Source organism: Anomalospiza imberbis, chromosome 7, assembly GCF_031753505.1.
Source record: "Anomalospiza imberbis isolate Cuckoo-Finch-1a 21T00152 chromosome 7, ASM3175350v1, whole genome shotgun sequence".
In the NCBI taxonomy this organism is placed as follows: Eukaryota; Metazoa; Chordata; class Aves; order Passeriformes; family Viduidae; genus Anomalospiza; species Anomalospiza imberbis.
In genome coordinates, this window is record NC_089687.1 from 11,949,028 (window position 1) to 11,965,871 (window position 16,844).

A 16,844-nucleotide genomic window follows, 5' to 3' on the forward strand; every position below is an offset into this window, starting at 1 on the left:
TGTGAGTGTTAAAGCTGTCCCACAATTTGGAGGGACTAGGCTCAAACTTTCCAAATGCTTGCAGCTGGAAGACTCTAGCCCTGTGTGACACTTCCCTGGAAGCTAGAAAAGATGCAGCCACTCTGTAGAGGTACTGTGGACAAAACCAAATTGTGCAAATGAACTCCCCTCAGCAAAGGCTGAAATGGAGACTTCCCAAACTTCACATGTGGTTCCTGAAAACTGAGCCCTGCCAGAACCCTAGACCAAACAACATGAAGGTTGCTTGGGCCTAGATCATAAGGGTCCTCTGGCCATAAGGAATCTTGATTCAATACATGTACCACAACCTGGAAAGATCTGGGTACTCTTCCCAGTCCTCTTTAGCCACACCTCCTTGAGCAAGTTGCTGCTTCTTTCTGTGTCCCTATTTCCCAGAGTCATCTATTTAGATGAGCTCCTTTAGACAGGGCTTGTATTTTATTCTGTACATACTGCACCAAGTGTGATGGGGCCCCATCTCAGATGAGCTGTCAGGGTTTCTGTCCTACAGATAATATGCGTATTTCCAGATACAGATATTGTTTCCTGCATTTGCATTCCCACAGTCTCCTCCTTCTCTAACAGAAGGAAGCAGGCCAGATTTGACAGTCATATTTATCTCTGTTACTCCCACATCTCAAGGGAGATCTGTTTATTAATGTGCCACTTCCCTTGATAAATTACTAAATAGAAAGAAAAGCCTTGTACTCGTTTCTCGCTCTTCCTTCACATGATTTATGCTCACAGTGCTGGATCAGCCATTAGTTCACATTAATTTGCAGAGGGAAGAAGACCTGATGTCCAACAGAAATCTGGGTTTTAGCAGTGCAGATGATGTGGGCACTCCTCCCTGCTGCACACAGGTATGTCATTTTTTCCCCATGTAAAACTCTGTGGAAAGCTGTCAGATTATCAAGCTCTCCTGGGAATTCTCCAGCCCAAAAACCAGTAATATGCATTGTGTTAGTGTCCACTCTAATTTAGATCCTTCAAGTACTGTGGGCTATCTGAAGTGTTTGATAGCAGATCCAATAGGTTGGGCTCATGCTTTACACGAAAGCCTCTTAGGTCTTGCAGGCTTCCACAGAAAGCTGTGACCTAAAATCACGCTATGGATGAACAATTCCTCTCTTCTTAATGACAGCCTGCCCAAGGTGCCTAGGAAGAGAATCATCTGAGAAACAGAAAAGGAGTTTAGGCATGAGAAGAAATGCTCACTAGTGCATTTAGGAAGAGAGAATCTTTACAAAATTATTTTTCAAAAGCAGATTAACAACACTGGCATTTTTCTAAATAATAAAGTTTGCCTGATTTGAATCTCCTGATCTGAGGACATGGAGCACTAACAATAAATGGTACCAGGCAGCAGAGTGGTCAGTGTTTGTGTAGTTGTACATAGCAAGGTGTTCAACACAGGCTGACTGACAGCCACTGGGGCACATAAGTGAAGTCCTCTGCTGCCTGAGGTCCAGTGTTGTTCTAAAAGAAAAACCACAAACAACTGTTCAACAGGGACTGTGCCCAGAGAAGTAACTAAAGGCGGGATCCACTTTTCAGACACACATATTGAAAGTTTTGGGAACATTTATCACTAAGACTCCTCTCCCCTCTCCCCTTTCAAAAATGCCAACTTCTCAAACTGAACAGGATTAGTTTAAAGAACTTTTTGATGTTTGGAAAATGTCGGGCAAAGTTCCCCAGACAGGTTAGAGCTGGGAGGAAAGTCCAGATTTTTTTGCTAGAAGGAAGGAGTATCCTTGGCACTTTCTTGTGGTGCCCATGAATTATCACATCCACCAGTTGCTCAGGAACCTCCCAAATTTAGATTAATCCACAACAGGCCAGTGATAACCAAACGGTCAGCTCTTACATGTGGCAGCTTGTGGACCAACTCTGGTGCCTGATCCCAGTGCCCAAGGGCAGGATCAGATCCCAACATGTCTGGGAGGTGGGAGCAGAGCTTCCTGCTCTGACCACTTCTGTGGCCGTGGGCTATCAGAGGGATTCTACAAGAGATGTTTTCTTCTGGAGTGAGAATTCAGACCTTATGTCACACTAGGAATAGTGGCAGCAAAGCCCTCCTGAAAGAAACGCCAGACACTCAGTGGGAGCTCCTTCGAGGATCCTTACGGGTAAGGAAATCTCAGGCAACCCTTTACAGATAAATATGTTGCTGTGATCACAACAGCACAGGATCATCAGGGGTATGTGCTCCTAACAAACGAGCCTGTAAGGCACATGGGCTGCAGATGGCTCACACCCTGCTTGCCCCCCTCCCGCCTCACTGAAACCTGGCCAGAGCCACTGCTTCCCCTCCATCCCCTGGCCAAGCCCCAAGATAAATACTGTGTTATCAAAATGGTCCCTCATCCTCACCATTCACCAAGAAAACTCCATCCAAAGTGTACAGAAATATCCCCCCCACTCCCATCATCAAATTAAAACCAAGGGCCCCATAAAAACACAGGATGGTCCCATAATTGATAAGCGACAATAATTACAAACACTCTTTGTGTAACCAGTTCCTTATTCCCCTCTCTCCTTCTGCAGAGGCAACACACCTCTTTTTCAGACTGTAGCAGATGCTGGACATTTGTTCTGGCACCAGACACTGCCCTGGGACCCTTCTTTCTTCTCTCCGCAGGCTGATCAACTTTGCAGTTCAAGGAATACTAATGCTTCCCTCAAATCCTAGCTGAAAGACAAGGCTGCATTCTTCTACTCCCAATCCACAAGGTAACTGTTTAGTCGACCCAACTTGCATATGTAAATTGAATTCTTTAGAAACCAGAGTGCAGCAGGATTCCAGACACAGCACTTATGGGGTGCTCTGGGACTTTTTCTTTCTTCTGCACATATTTTTCTGGGGAGGAAAACAGCCCTGCTGGCTAGAAATGGGTGGGAAATTGTTTCCCATTCTCTGAACCTTTTCTGAGATTTCAGCAAGTTTCCATTCTATGCTGGGACAAAGAAAACAACAACAACAACAAAAAAAGGTCTTTTAGAGTTTTTAAGGAAGCGACTACAGGGCGTGCCGTCTGCCCAGAGAAGCCAACAGCTGGCTTGGTTGGGAAGTCATCTGTGATCCAGAACATCCAGGCTGTCTGCAAACCCAGGGCTGCTGTCCCTCCAGTCCCAGAGGAAGCACTTCCTTCCTAGGTCCCCATGAGGCTTGGCTCTCTGCTTTTGTACTGATGGAGCAGTTGCTCCACATGAACCTGCTGGAGGGAGTCCTAAGCTCACCTCTCCCGGCCACGTGCATGCCGACTGCAGTCACCACCCAGCTGCACTGCCAGCCCTGCTCCTTACCCTGCTGGCTATTAAATCATTTCCTTCAAGGAGAAAGGCTCCAACAACACTAACTGAAAAAGGTTGGTGAAGCTGAATCACTGTTTGATTTGGGGAAATAAAGCCCCGCTTTGTGATTTGCCCACATCCCAGGCAACTGTGCCAGCTGCTGGCCATGCTGTGCTGAACAAAGCCTTTTCCCTCTTAAACTGCTGATTGTGAATCAAGACATTTGTGACACCATTTGTGCACCAGGCAGCAAAATACAGGGTAGAGATCCCCCCTCTAGCTCCAGAACTGGACAAAATGCAATGACAGCACTGCAGGGTCATCCCTGCTATTGGTAACTGTTGCACAAACACATCTATACAGCTTTCCTGACATGAAGGCCTACCTTGGACCTGACTTGTGCTCAAGATGTTTTTTTCCCATTCCCTTACTCAGCCTGCACAACCCAATCACACACTCAAAGCTGTGTAAAGTGATGGACTTAAAGATGATCTCTAATTTCTACCCTGGCATTATTCCAAAGATCTGGATCTTGTTCCTAAAGCTGCCACTACGCCACTCACTGATCTCCTTTTCCTTTGTGGTCTCCAGTGATGAAATGGTTTTGTTTTGTACAGCACTTTGAGATCTGCTGGTGTACAGGGCTAGAACAGTAGCAGCATTGAGTCAGTGTGGATGGACTCCTCTTGAGAGAAAATGGCTCCTCCTGAAGGGCTGAGGGTAATCACAGGAAGCCCTGTGCCTAGGGGAAAAAGCAGCTGAAAGTACTAAACATGAAAGTGGTAGCCATCTCCAGGGTCACTGTGTTCCCCACCAGTCTTTCCTGCCTCAGTGATGCTCTTGCACAACCACTCCGTCACCTGGAATAATCCACCATGTAGCACTACTTCTAAAAAAGAAATGCAACAGATTGTTCTGGTCTGGTGAATAGAAACTGTAGATAGTCTCAAACGTACCCCATCAGCAATGTTGTGGCATTGGAAAGTGATTAACTTTTGATTTGAAAGTATAGGCTTTCCAGAAAATAGGATTAAGCCTGGATTCAAACTCCACTCTTGGATTTTGAGTCCCTGTTTGGATGAGGAAATGGAACAGGAGAAGCAACTGAATGGTTGTTTAGTCTCCACTGGGACTGGCCTGAACACCACAGCAATTTGGTACATAAAACTTAAATCTAGTCTATTTACTACTTTAACTTCTTCTAGCTGTACACTGATAACCCAGCAGAGATGCAGCTCTGGGCAGCCCAGCTCAGTCACCATGTGAACACTCAGTAGACCTGGTACAGGGTTGGCACCAACAAGCTCCAGCTGCCATTTCTATCCTATTATTTTCCCTGACCTTAGACATGTGATGGAATGAAAACCACTGACAAAAAACATGAAAGCACTGAGAAATTCTCTGAGAAATGCAATTACAGGAACCAGAAAGGCGCAGGTATGTGTCTGTGGAAGAACCACCATAGCCAGTGTCCACAGCTCCCATGAACCAACCAGCAGATGTTTGGAAGCGACATGACACTGAATAGGCCAGATTTAATATATGCTTCTCTCCTGCTTTTCTTTTTGCAGGTGCCAGTGTTATCACAGATGAATGATGGTGCTGCATGTGGCTTAACAAGAGCTACCTGCATTTTCAGCAATCTACTTCTTGTAAAGTTTTTATGTTCCCAGGCTCCCTGGGCAGAAAAGGGCTCTCTGAACGACAGATGCAGTGAAGTGGTGACTCACTGGGGGTTTATGCATGCTACTGATATTCTTGTCTCAGAAAAACACCATAAGAGGATGCTTTATTAAATTATCTGTTCAACTATTTACTTAGGCCCTGCTGATTTAAATTTTTGAAATAACTTTCTAAAAAGAGAAGGAGACACTGTCTCCTCATCAAGCATTTCAGAGCCATCCATTTTACTCTCTGCTTTAATAATGTATAATTCTCTCTTTGGGTGATGGATAAACCCAGGCATATAGACTGGTAGTGGACTGGTGCTCCTTTATACATTCTTAAGAAGTAGTGTCTTGTGCCACATTCTCGTAATGTTTGAAGGTTTCCATCTCATGCAGAACACGTGAAGACCCAGAAAAGGCTTTCCAGTTAATAACCAACAAAGCTTTTCCATAAGATTGTAATAAATTCTTGGTGAGCCCTGGCTCTGCAGTGAATCATGGTTATGAGCTTGGCTGCATGAAACGGAGACCTTTGATACACGATTCACCGTAGAGCTGTTTTCAGGAGCAGGCAAACAGTATGAGTCTTCTGCCAAGGGGAGTATCTCAGTACCTCAGATAAAGATTGATCTTCAGCAAACCAGAGGATGAGCATCTTGGTGTGCTGGGAGCCAGCCTGTACCACCATGAAAACAGTTGTGTTTGCTTCCCTCACTGGCTGTTTATCTGGCACTTCAGTGAGGCACTGCTGGTCAGAGATGGACTAATAAGGAGGCAAGGAGGAAGGAGTCTTGTTCATGAGCCTGAGGAGAACTTGGCAGGGCTTGTTTGCACCCATCTGCTATAACCACAGGCATTAACTCTTGCAAGAGAATACAGAGCAGTCTTACTGACCAGCTGCTTTGTAGCAGAGAAGCCTGGGATATATTTTGGGTGTTAGAAGGCAGATGGTACCAAGGAGCTTTTGCTCTCCCTCTCAGACTGGGATCCAGGTTCCAAATTAATCTAGGAACTGCCAGCACAAAATGGCTGTTCAGGTAAAACTTCCACAGCAGCCACAGATGAGAAACTGTTTTTCCATTAGAAGTATCTGTAAACTCCCATCTCTGAAAAGCCAGAACAGCTTTTATCATTCTAAACCAGTCACTTTATGAAGCAGCAAGACCATAAAGTCTTTCATCTTAAAAGCTCAACAACAGAAACTTTGAAGCGGTAATGAAATGATGCAGATCTCCACTGCAAAAATTGTAATGGTCCACAGGCAAATCCAAAGACATTCCAGGAAACAGACACTGAATCTGAAAGTTGAGCTTTCTTCTTCTTGCAGCAGAAATAATCCCCAAACTGCCCTCTGTAATATCTGTACAGCCCCAGTTCTTGCAAGATGCAGCATGAAGTGAAGGGAAAGACATTTCTAACAGCTCTAAAAATCATTTGGACCTCATATATGCTTCCAGATAGACTCTTCCCAGGGCAGCAGTCAGGCCACAGGGGTGACTCAGCACTGCAGTGCCTAACATGATTCTATTTCTTCTTCATGTAGCCAGGAGAGAGAGCTTTCTAGGTTTATAACACACAATGCTATCACAAATACCACATTTCTGGTTTTTTTTTAATTTCCTTGCTCAAAGTAATATTTTATTCTTTCCACTGTGTCTGCCCATTCAGATATTTTCTTTCCTTGTGGACCTGAGAGGTCCCAACCAACATGAGATGTCCACTGTGCCTAGCCCAGCTTTGCATGCACATGGCCCAACTTCACCCCAGACACCAAGCAGGCAAAACACAGGGTGGGATGGGAAGCTAGAGATGTAGCTTGTCCCCAGGCTCACTCTGGTCACCCATGGTCAATGCAGCTGGACAGCAGCAATGGCCAGCTTGCAGGACCAGCCCATCTCCTACCCATGCTGCAGCCATGCCATCCTCCCTAAGAGAGCAAGATGTATCTATTTTAGGTTATGTGTACTTTATATATATATATGGAAGGAGGTGACCTTTTAAGTCAAAAATTATAGTGCAGCACCCAAAAGTCCCAGCAGGGCAGAGTGACCACATTCAGCAACCTCCACCTGGAGGGCAGTCCCATCCATCTATCCCAAAATTTCAGCCGTGCCAGAAAGAACCCAAGCTGCTACTCACCATCAACAGGGCTGAGGTAATCGTGGAGGTGGGCTGTACTGGCTGCTCCCCCGCCCTGCATGAGGAGGTCCCCATAGGGGTTTGGGTGGCCGGCCATCAGTGTCATTTGGTGGTAGTAGTCAGCAGGGTTGGCTCCTGGTGGTGGCGGTGGCAGCCCGAAGAGGCCTCGTTCCTTCAGGTGCTCATGAGCCACTGTTGGAGCCGCAGGCGAGGAGAGAAACATGGGGAGAAGGTTCCCACTGCAGTGTTAGACCTTGGAGCTGACGTTGGCGGCCCCGGCTCCCCCCGCGCCCCCCGCCAGCCCCAGCCACACGGCTCCGCATAGGGCGCGCGTGACGTGCGCTTGGGCGTGCTTCTGTGGACAAAGGAGACCAGGCTGGGGCCTCTGCATTCCTCCATTTCCGCAAATTTATAAACAATCCCTCGTTCCCCCTTCTAATAATCCTCCCGTTCGGACGCAGCCAGCACCCCTGGGAGGGGGGGAGAGGGCCCAGGCTGCCGACAGCAGTAACCCTGTCAGCATTAACATCCCTGCCTATTAGGAAGGAAAGACAAATGCAGCCCAGTTCCCGATAGCAGCGTGAGGAAATTAAAGCCAAGGTCTAATGCATAGAACTAGGTTTAGTGTCTGGCAGCATAAAACCATTTTGGCTGCCAAAGCCAATTACACTCACTTTCTCCCAGCTGTAATTTTTCAAACCTGCCTCCCCACCCGCTTGCCCCATTAACTTATTTACCACCACCTTAAACAAGGAAAAAAAAAAAAAAAAAAAAGGAGGAAAAGAAAAGCAACCCAAAATGCAATGCCTTTCTTCCACAGCAAACAATGAAACTGGTTTTGGAAGGAGAGGACAGGGCAGAACACACACAAGCCATCAGACTCTCTCTGGTGGGTGCCTGAGAGTTCCAATGACGTTTTAAGGGGAGGGAAGAAGAAGACATATGCCTGTCCCCATCACTATAGTGATGTTGTTTTAGCCATACAAGACAGTTTTATGCTGCCAGACACTAATCCAGGGGCCTTGCTGCTCTCTGGTGCACTTTGCTTTGCAGTGTTGAAGGGCCGCTGGCCCCTGCAGCAGCCTGGGAGCTGAGGTGGGGGTTTGCTGGGCATGCAGAGACCAGGTCCCCAGCTATTCCCTGGGCACTGAGCCAGCCACCTGCAACTGTGTAATGAAGCTCTCCTGATGAAGTAAGGCATGACTTACACCTTGCCAAGTGAAAGCAGTGTTGTGCATTTTCCCCTTTCTCTGTTGGATGTCTTTGTCCCCAGCTCCCCAACATGAGGTTTGATAGGGCTCAGAGAGCATGATCACCTCTGCCAGCACCCAGCACCAACTCCCCACATATCCTCTCCTTCCCTGAAGGTTGCTGCAGAGCAGCTCAGGAGTAAGGAGGAAGAAAGTATGGCCCCTCGCCTTCACTCAGCAGCCACACTGACCCCAGACACAAAGCCAACAGGGGATAACCCAGCTGGCGTTGTCTCCTCTGTAACATCGGTCTCAGCCAGGCCAGGCAGCCAGAACAACTGTGACCCTCTCTGGGGAAAGCTGGGTCCCAGTAGAGACATAAGAACAGGGAAGCTCCTAAGAAAGAAAGAGAGGGCTGCAGAAAGGAACGTACTTTAAGCAAAATATTTATAATATGATCCAGCAGTAATAGCTATTCTCACGCTCTGCTTTCTCAGTGCGATGATGCAAAACAAATGTGTAGTTAAATGGGAAAAAAAAAACAACAAAAAGAAAAAGAGACAGCTCTCCCACTTCAGAGAGCAGCTGCGGAGCCTTTGCAGCTGTAAATCCCCGGGTTTTAGGGAATTTCAGTCCTGGTGAGCTACAAAATCGCTGCAGTAGCAGTAGCACAGTGCCTTACCGTCGGCAGGACTGAGGCCCCTGGCAGCAGAGATGACGGAGAGCGTGGGGCTGCTGTGCACAGAGCGGAGGTAGTGCTCCATGTGGGGTGCCACGTAGGGGTGAGGGGGGCTGAAGGGCGACTCGCCAGGCCCGGCGGGGTGCGGAGACAGGCGGATGAGGGAGATGTCAGAGATAACAGGGCTGCCGCTCAGAGGAGGAGGCCTGGGAAGGAAAACAGAGATACGCTGTCACTCATAGCCACCTAGAGCACGCACAACTGCTTGCCACCCTTCTCTGTCACCTTCACCCACAAGAGAGGAGTTCAGGCACACAGAGGGACAATCTTCTCTTCTTGGCATACGCAGAGTCTGAAGCTCCCAAGCTTCCTGTAGACATGCACCAGTACTGCACTAAATATGTATTTGTGCAAGGTGGCTCACCCCAACTGGGCTGCTGTGGAAAGGGGCATGAGCTGCTTTAGGCAGTGCCTGCATACAGAGGAGGCATGGAACACACCCTGTGCTAGAGAAGATTCCACCCCATCTCCTTGCACAGGGAGGTTACCCACACAACGATATTTGAGGCAAACATGGGGTTTGCAAGTTCCTCACTGCCCCTGGATATCCAGATGTCTAGTGCTGCCATGTGCAGAAAGCCCTAGACAGGGCAGTGCGTGCAAGGATGGAAATATTGCAAGGAGAACTTATGTGATCTTGAGCTGCGCTTTGCTCAGCCCAGCATGTGTGGCTTGGCCCGTGCTGGTGCAGCAGCCCCACCTCCTGCATCCATCATGGCCAGCACAAACCTCCTTGACAGGCTGGTGGTACGGTTCAGAGGGCAAAAGTTCATGAGATGTTTTACTGCATGCTTTCTGGGGGCCGCCTCTCTTAAATCCCTCAGATCTTCCCCAGGCCAAGTGCTACCTGAGAATAAAGTCAGTAAATACTGAGGGATTCAGCAGGTAAGAAAAAAACATCACATGCATGTTTCAGTGCTTAAGGAGTTTTTTGAAGGGTGAACAAGGATGGAAGAGAAAGTCTGCAGACTTCTCCCAGACACGTGCCCTGCTGTACCCTCCAGCCTCTTAGACAAACCACAGAGGGTGCAAAGGAGAAAAAGTTACTCACCCTGACCTGAGAAGCAGAAAATCTGAGCTAGACACCAAAGGAAGCAGAGCTGTCATTAGGCAAAACAAAAGAGCAAAATCTGCTTTGTATTAGCTCTCTCTGTATTCACAGACTGCTGGAAGCAGAGCTGGTGTTAACACACAGGTCACAGCAGGGACAGCATTTGTCCCTGACTGGGTGCTCTGGCAAAGCTGAGGGAGATGGATGTGCACCCCATGGGACTGCACCCTGAGCACAGAAGACAACAGGGATTTGGAGGTCAGGGCTTTGGGACGTGGGCTGATCTAAGGGAGGATATTACAAAGGCCCTTCACTAAGACTATTCAAATATGCCATTAGTGAGTGCATGGAAGATCTGTTTCCATGCTCAGACAACCACAAACATGAAGGTCTGAGCAGTTTCGACATGCCACCAGCACCTCAGGATCTCAGTCCCACCCTGCCTTATCAACAGTTCAGGTGCATTTTAATTTATTTGTAATACTTGCATATCAACAAAACCACATAGAAATGTAATATAAGCTTTGCAGACTTATTCAGCAATTTAACGAGCATGTTTGTCTTTGTTTGATCTTCTGTGTGTTTCTCTGTCTTTCTGATAAATTAGTAAACCTTGTGGCTTTTTGAACACTTTCTGCTGATGGGTAGTAAATTAAATGTCTTCTGAAATATTTATAGTTCAAAGTACTTTCCTGTAGCAATGCACTCTGTGGCTCAGTGGTGTGAAATACCAGGCAGTGAAAACCTGTCATACAGAAAGGCTTTGTGGAGATGCACAGCCACCAAAACAGGTGGCTCGTGAGACCCAGGCCGGGGTTTTGCCAGAGAAACACCCACCAGCATCAACCCTGTTTTCTTTCGTGACACTGAAAGACGAACTGATGATGGCATGGCTATTTCAGACCTCATAACTTCCCCACCTGTGTTGCCATGGCCTTCCATTACCAAAATTATGGGGTGACCAAAGTCACTCCCTGGTGCCTCTCGCCATGACGTCAGCCGTGGTGGCGGCGAGCTCAGGAAGCTGCAGCCGAGGCCGCTGGGGCTGGTTTCTGTCGAGGCTGCTAATAAAGGCATCCGAGCACGGAGCCGACCAATTTATTTCTACCGGGGAGGAGGGAGAAGTGAATCAAAGTCTCTGTTCCAGATTTAGTTTCAATTCATTTCTAATAATCTCCACTGCCTCATCTGGAAAAAATGAAACAGGATTAAAAAAAATGATGTCATTAAGAAAACATCTGACTAATTTTTCTTCTGACGAAGACTTAATATAAGTGAGGGGCGATGTAAATTAAAAGCAGCCCCAATCTTCCCTGGGCCACAGAGCCTGCCTTAATACATAAGCCATGAAAGAGGTTTTCTTACATATACAATAAGTTCCCTCTTTCATCAGTACTCACAGCTTCTCCCAAAAGGGTTGTGAACTTCTTTGATGCAGTCCTGGAACTATGTATTACCAGGTTTACGAGCCTTTGGAGCCTCTGCTGATCAAACTGTGAGGCCGACATCTAAAATGCGTATAACAATATGAAGGGTTTGCTGTTCATTTTCTCTGTGCTAAATTAGGCAGAAATGCTGGAGTCCCTCAGAATAGGAAAACTCCACCCTGAACAAAGAGGTAACACTGGGAAAAAGATCAAGAATTTCCCCAAAATGCATGCAGCTGGAAACACAGCTGGTGTTTGAACATGAGTTTGGCCCTGTGCACAAAGACTGGGCTAGAGAGTAGGCAGCTCCTTATGGCTCTTAAAGCCTGTCCTTGCTCCCTGGTCTGTCTGAGGACTAGGACAGCCATACTCCCATCAAAGTCTGGCTTCTGTGAGCCCTCCCAGGCAGGGATCACCTCTCACTGTTGTACACCTACAATTCTAGCAAAACAACATCCCACAGTGCAGCATGTCACAAAATAACGTGGCTTCCAGGAGCTGGCTACCAGGAACAACTCACTCAGCCAGGGGCATCCTCTGCTCCTAACTCCCCAAAGGTTTGATTTTTTCCCCACTTTTTTCCCAACTGCATTATTTCTTATCTCATCCCACACAGAGCCATCACATTGCCACTGCAACTACACAGTGAAAGGCAGCTGTATCCTCACAGGTCTGCTCCTTGCAGAGGAGAACCATCACATAATGCTCTTTGGAGGCACTGGAGGAGAGATGAATCAGTGCTGGAGGAAGGCAGCCCTGTCCCCATGTCCAGCTCACATCCAGGGCATGCAGGGCTCTCCATGCCCATGCCCCAGGTCCTGCAGTGGGACAGCCATCAGCTTGGTGTGGTGAACCAGCCCGTGCAATGAAACCATGGTGCCAAAGCTGCGTTCTTAAGCCTGTCCACAGAGCTCTCTGTCCAGACCTCTGCTAACTATGTCACTCCCTGTTTCTTCCCTGGATCCCACAGATGGCACACGGAAAACACCCCACCACCTGAGGGAGAGCTCCCGGCTTTGCTGAACACAATGCTGTAAAATGTTGCTGTCTGCATTGGGATAAGGGATTTCACCTGACCACATATATATCTGGAGAAAGTGGGATTCTGGTTTTCAAATAGGCTAAGGGAATTGGGTGTCCAAACACCATTAAATTTAATGTGAGCCAGGGGCCTGTTTTCCCCATGGCTCCAGCGAGAAGCCCAGGCTCTATAATTAATGCTCAGGATTTGCAGAGCAATTTGCATCTCTGACGAAGCACATGAGCCTGGATTCATTTCCTCCTCCACCCAGGAGAGGCTTTTCCTTTGCTGCTCTTTAACAGAGGGAGACACTGAGGTGTGGGAGACATTACCTGATGCCACCTAAGGGCTGCAGGGCCTCATGGTGGTGCTGGGGGCATACAAGCTACTAAAGGCTTTACAGAGCAGGTCTTTACCAGTGTAGTGGATGACCCCTCTGGGAGAGCAGAAATCCTGGCACAATTTACCTGGCTTCAGCCTGTAGAGCAGAACTGTGGTAACACTTGACAGCAGAGAAACACAATCAGCAAAAGGAGAGATACCAGCATCTGAGACATGATACACACTGCCTGTGGGACACTGGGAGACTTCTGGTGGTTTCCCAGGAGCTGGTCACTTCGTAACAGTCCTTCACTGGGGAAAAGAGATCTACTTAATTTTCTTGCCTCTTGGGTTTTGCTGAAAGGAGTGACAGCTCATCTGAAGCTCTGCAGTCTCATCCCAAAGTCTGGGGGAAGGAACTGGCAGTTTCCTTTTAAAACTGAGGCAAAGAAACCTCAGCCCATGGTTTTCAGTGAGGCAGAGCACCATTCTCTTGTATGTGCCTTGGAGCCTGGTAGGTGCTTGTCTTTGATGCTGCTGCTGGATGCAGTGCTGAGAAAGAAGCCTTGTGGTCCCATGGCAGAGGAGCAGCATCCTCTCTGAGGAACTGGGCTGGGCTCCTGGGAAGGGAAAACCTCAGGAACTGGTAAAATCAGTGCTGGCTGTTATGAAAAGCATTGGAGTGACTTTTTCCCACTCTCCTTCAGTGTACATACATCAGCAGTTCTAAAATCTTGTGTGATGGAGATGAGGCAACATTTTGCCACTGCTGTGAGCCTGCAGCCTCTGCAAGGGGCACTCCGCTATGAATGTAACAGTTAAAGAAGTTGCACATTTCTGAAATAATCTCCATCAGTTAAATAAACCCCAGAAAAATGTGGACAATTACTAAGCACTAATGTTCCATGACTAGTTTAAATTAATACTTATGTGACAAATAAATTCATTCTGCAGAAAACAAAGGGCTGAATACTTTTCCATATGCTTAATGGAATATGGACACTTGAGGGCAATTGTTTTGCTCTACAATAAAGAAATGCATAGCTGCTAAGCAGACATAGAAACAAGGAACAGAACTACTCATGGGGAGGGGTATCATACTCTGGTAGATTTTTGCTATTAAAAAAAGCACTTTTAAAGCTAACAGTCATTTTTAAACCCCACTTTTAAACCCCCAAACGTCCTTTTGTTTTGTTTTACATAAAACTTCCTAGCCTGTTTTTCCAAGTCCTGTGTACCCAGAACAACACCTTTGTCTGAAGGAGATGGAGGAAAGCCGTACAGACGACTGGAAAATGAACTGCTCTCATGGTAGACACTGTATGGATGGGATGCCAAAGCTGTATTCAACAGGAAACCTAAAGTGCCCCAGGATTCATGCTAAATGATTCAGTCTAAACAGCTCTCACCAGCCCCTCAGCTTCACCTCTGTTTATTTCTGATTTAAAGTCCCTTACAACAGGAAGGGCGAGAGGTCGCAACAGTTGTGCGGTACCCTGAGGATCAAACCCCACGAGGTCCCTCAAAACAAGGTAACTTCCAGAGGTCAAACCTGGGCCACGACTATCAAATTCACATGGCATTTGATCATTCACAAAGTTTTCCCTCCCTGCCGTTTTTTCAGCTCGGAGAGCAGAGGATGTGCCACAGGAGCGGCGCAGAGCTGCCTCGCAGCCGCCTGTCCCTCCAGCCGCTCCAGGGAGCGCAGGGCAGCCTGGTAATGAGGCGATGGGGAATCACTCGCTCTTCCCAGCTCTCCCAGCACTGCAACAAGTTGATAATTACCCAGTAAAGTGACCTGATGATCGAATATAAGACTATCAACTTGGAGAGCCAGCCTCTGTGTCCCTCTACAAAGAGATCGAGTGGGGACTCCAGAGACATCACTGCTACCTCCCAGCCCCCACTCCATCGGGATGCACAGCAGAAGTAATATTTTTTCCCCTGTATCTTCTCAGCTCTAAAATAAGGTTAATAATTTTTTTTCATACTCACAAAGAGGAATATATAGAAAATCAGAGCTACCATGGCTAATTCAGCAGTTAATGCTCTCACTTATAAGATGTTATAGAGATTGTGAATCTGAACAAAAATTGTTATGGCTTTTCTGCAGAAATTTAATGGGCATGCTTCATGCAGTTCGTATTTTCTCTTTTCCCCTAAAACATGTCTTTGAGCAAAAAAGGAAGCATAAAAATAATAATAATAAAAGGTTTGTAATAATAAAACTTTAAATAAAAATTTAAAATATATTTTTGTCAACAAGGGTAAGTTCCCATTAGATGGGTTTATGGATGGACTTGGTAAATTCAGCTTTGTAACAACACTGTACAGCAAAATGAGATTTTTTTTTTAAAGATGAGCTTTAAGTGCACAGCAAAGTTTGGAGTTCTAATATTAATTTCTCCCACTGTAGAAATTAAAGAGGGGAATCCTATGCAATCAGTGTTGCAGATGTCAGATCAGGTAACTGTGATAATTCCAATGGGCCTTAACAGATAAAAAACTCTGAATATGAAATCCCTTATTTGTGAATTTGTGGTTTGGGCAGCACTTTGAGAAGGATTTAGGTAGACACTATGAAAATCCCCCTCCACATCCATTGGCAATGGTAGTTGTCATGCCTAAAGTCTAATCTTGTACTACTGAAATCAAAGAAAACTCTGCCACCAATGGGAAGAGCAACAAGAACAGGTCTCCTACACAACTCCTATGTTTTTCATCTACACAGTATCATAATCTAAGGCAGGTACAATTTCTTTGCATTATTTTTTCCCTATCCCTTAGACTTCAAGCTACTTCTGGCATGTGAGTAATTTAAAATACTTGCTCTGGGTAAGTAAAAGAATTTTTTGTTACAAAAGTGGAAAAAAACGGTGGTAAACGTCTTTCATTTTTCCTTTTGAAAGATGATTCCATATTCAAACATATCTGACTTCAATCCTATATCTAAAATATCTAAACCCAACAACAAATCAAACAACCTATTTGATTTCACCTGATATATATTATTTTTTAGTAATGAAATCAGAAGTGTTTTGGTTTAGAGAATGAAACCTTTTTTCATCTAAGTTCCACCATAAGTTAACAACATTTTTAAGCTCACAGGTTGTTGCCCGCCTCAGTGGGGTCAGGGGCAACTTTTGGAGAGAGCAAAGTTGGGAGCCTGAGCACAGAAATTGGTTCTCAGATTAAAAACTCTCCTGACCACATATGGTTTCTCATTGCATTTGTGCTGCATTTACCACAAGAGTCTAGTATTGGCTGACATTTGTAGTCACAACTGCAACACAACAACAATAACAATATCTGCTTTTAAAATGGAAGAAAACCACAAATTTTTATAAGTAAGGTTGCCCTCCATTATACGACACACAAAGAAGCAAGACATCAAAGGTAGAAATTGGAGTTGATACGAGACCTTGAAACCCAAATCAAATTAGTGTCTTAGGGAGAGATCTTTGATTTAAGCTTAATAGTGGTGATTTTTTCTCTGATTGTTTTATACTTAATCAGCCACACAACCCACTGTGCAGACATATGTTCCAAAAGCACATCAAAGCAAGTAAACATTCTGTTTCAGATCCTAATATCCTTTTTTTAATCTAATTATCTTACTTACATGATCTTTTAATTTAAGTTCTGAAAGCTCACCTTTTCACACAAGCTTTCCTTTAGGAATGGAGGTAGAAGGATGACCAGCTCAGTTCTTGTGAGATACTTACCAAAAAAACTGCACAACTAATAAATCAAAGCACAGCAGATGAGGCTCTAAGATAGCTTCTTGAGAGATTAATGATGAAAGCCTTCAGAGAAGAAGCGTATTTTAAGAAGGGGAACTTCAAGGAAGGTAGCTGAGGGGGAGAGAAGGAAGAAAAGTGAGAGAAAAGGCATGAAGGAAAGCATGGATGTAGGAGCCAGTGAAAGGAAGCCAACCTAAGGAGCAGTGCAAACCCAGAGGCATGTGAGCT

The 16,844-nt window shown here is 46.0% G+C and overlaps 1 protein-coding gene across 8 annotated transcripts in view; it reads right to left on the minus strand.

Annotated features, from left to right (window-relative positions):
- Positions 1–16,844, minus strand: part of GLI2 (GLI family zinc finger 2) — a 204,853-nt gene that overhangs the window by 31,192 nt on the left and 156,817 nt on the right. For all 8 annotated transcript variants that reach the window (XM_068195421.1, XM_068195423.1, XM_068195422.1 and 5 more), the window contains 2 exons: positions 8,997–9,199; positions 7,125–7,316 (listed from right to left, as the gene is read on the minus strand). In XM_068195421.1, coding sequence (XP_068051522.1) covers positions 7,125–7,316; positions 8,997–9,199 — 395 coding nt within the window. The remainder of the gene's footprint in view (positions 1–7,124; positions 7,317–8,996; positions 9,200–16,844) is intronic.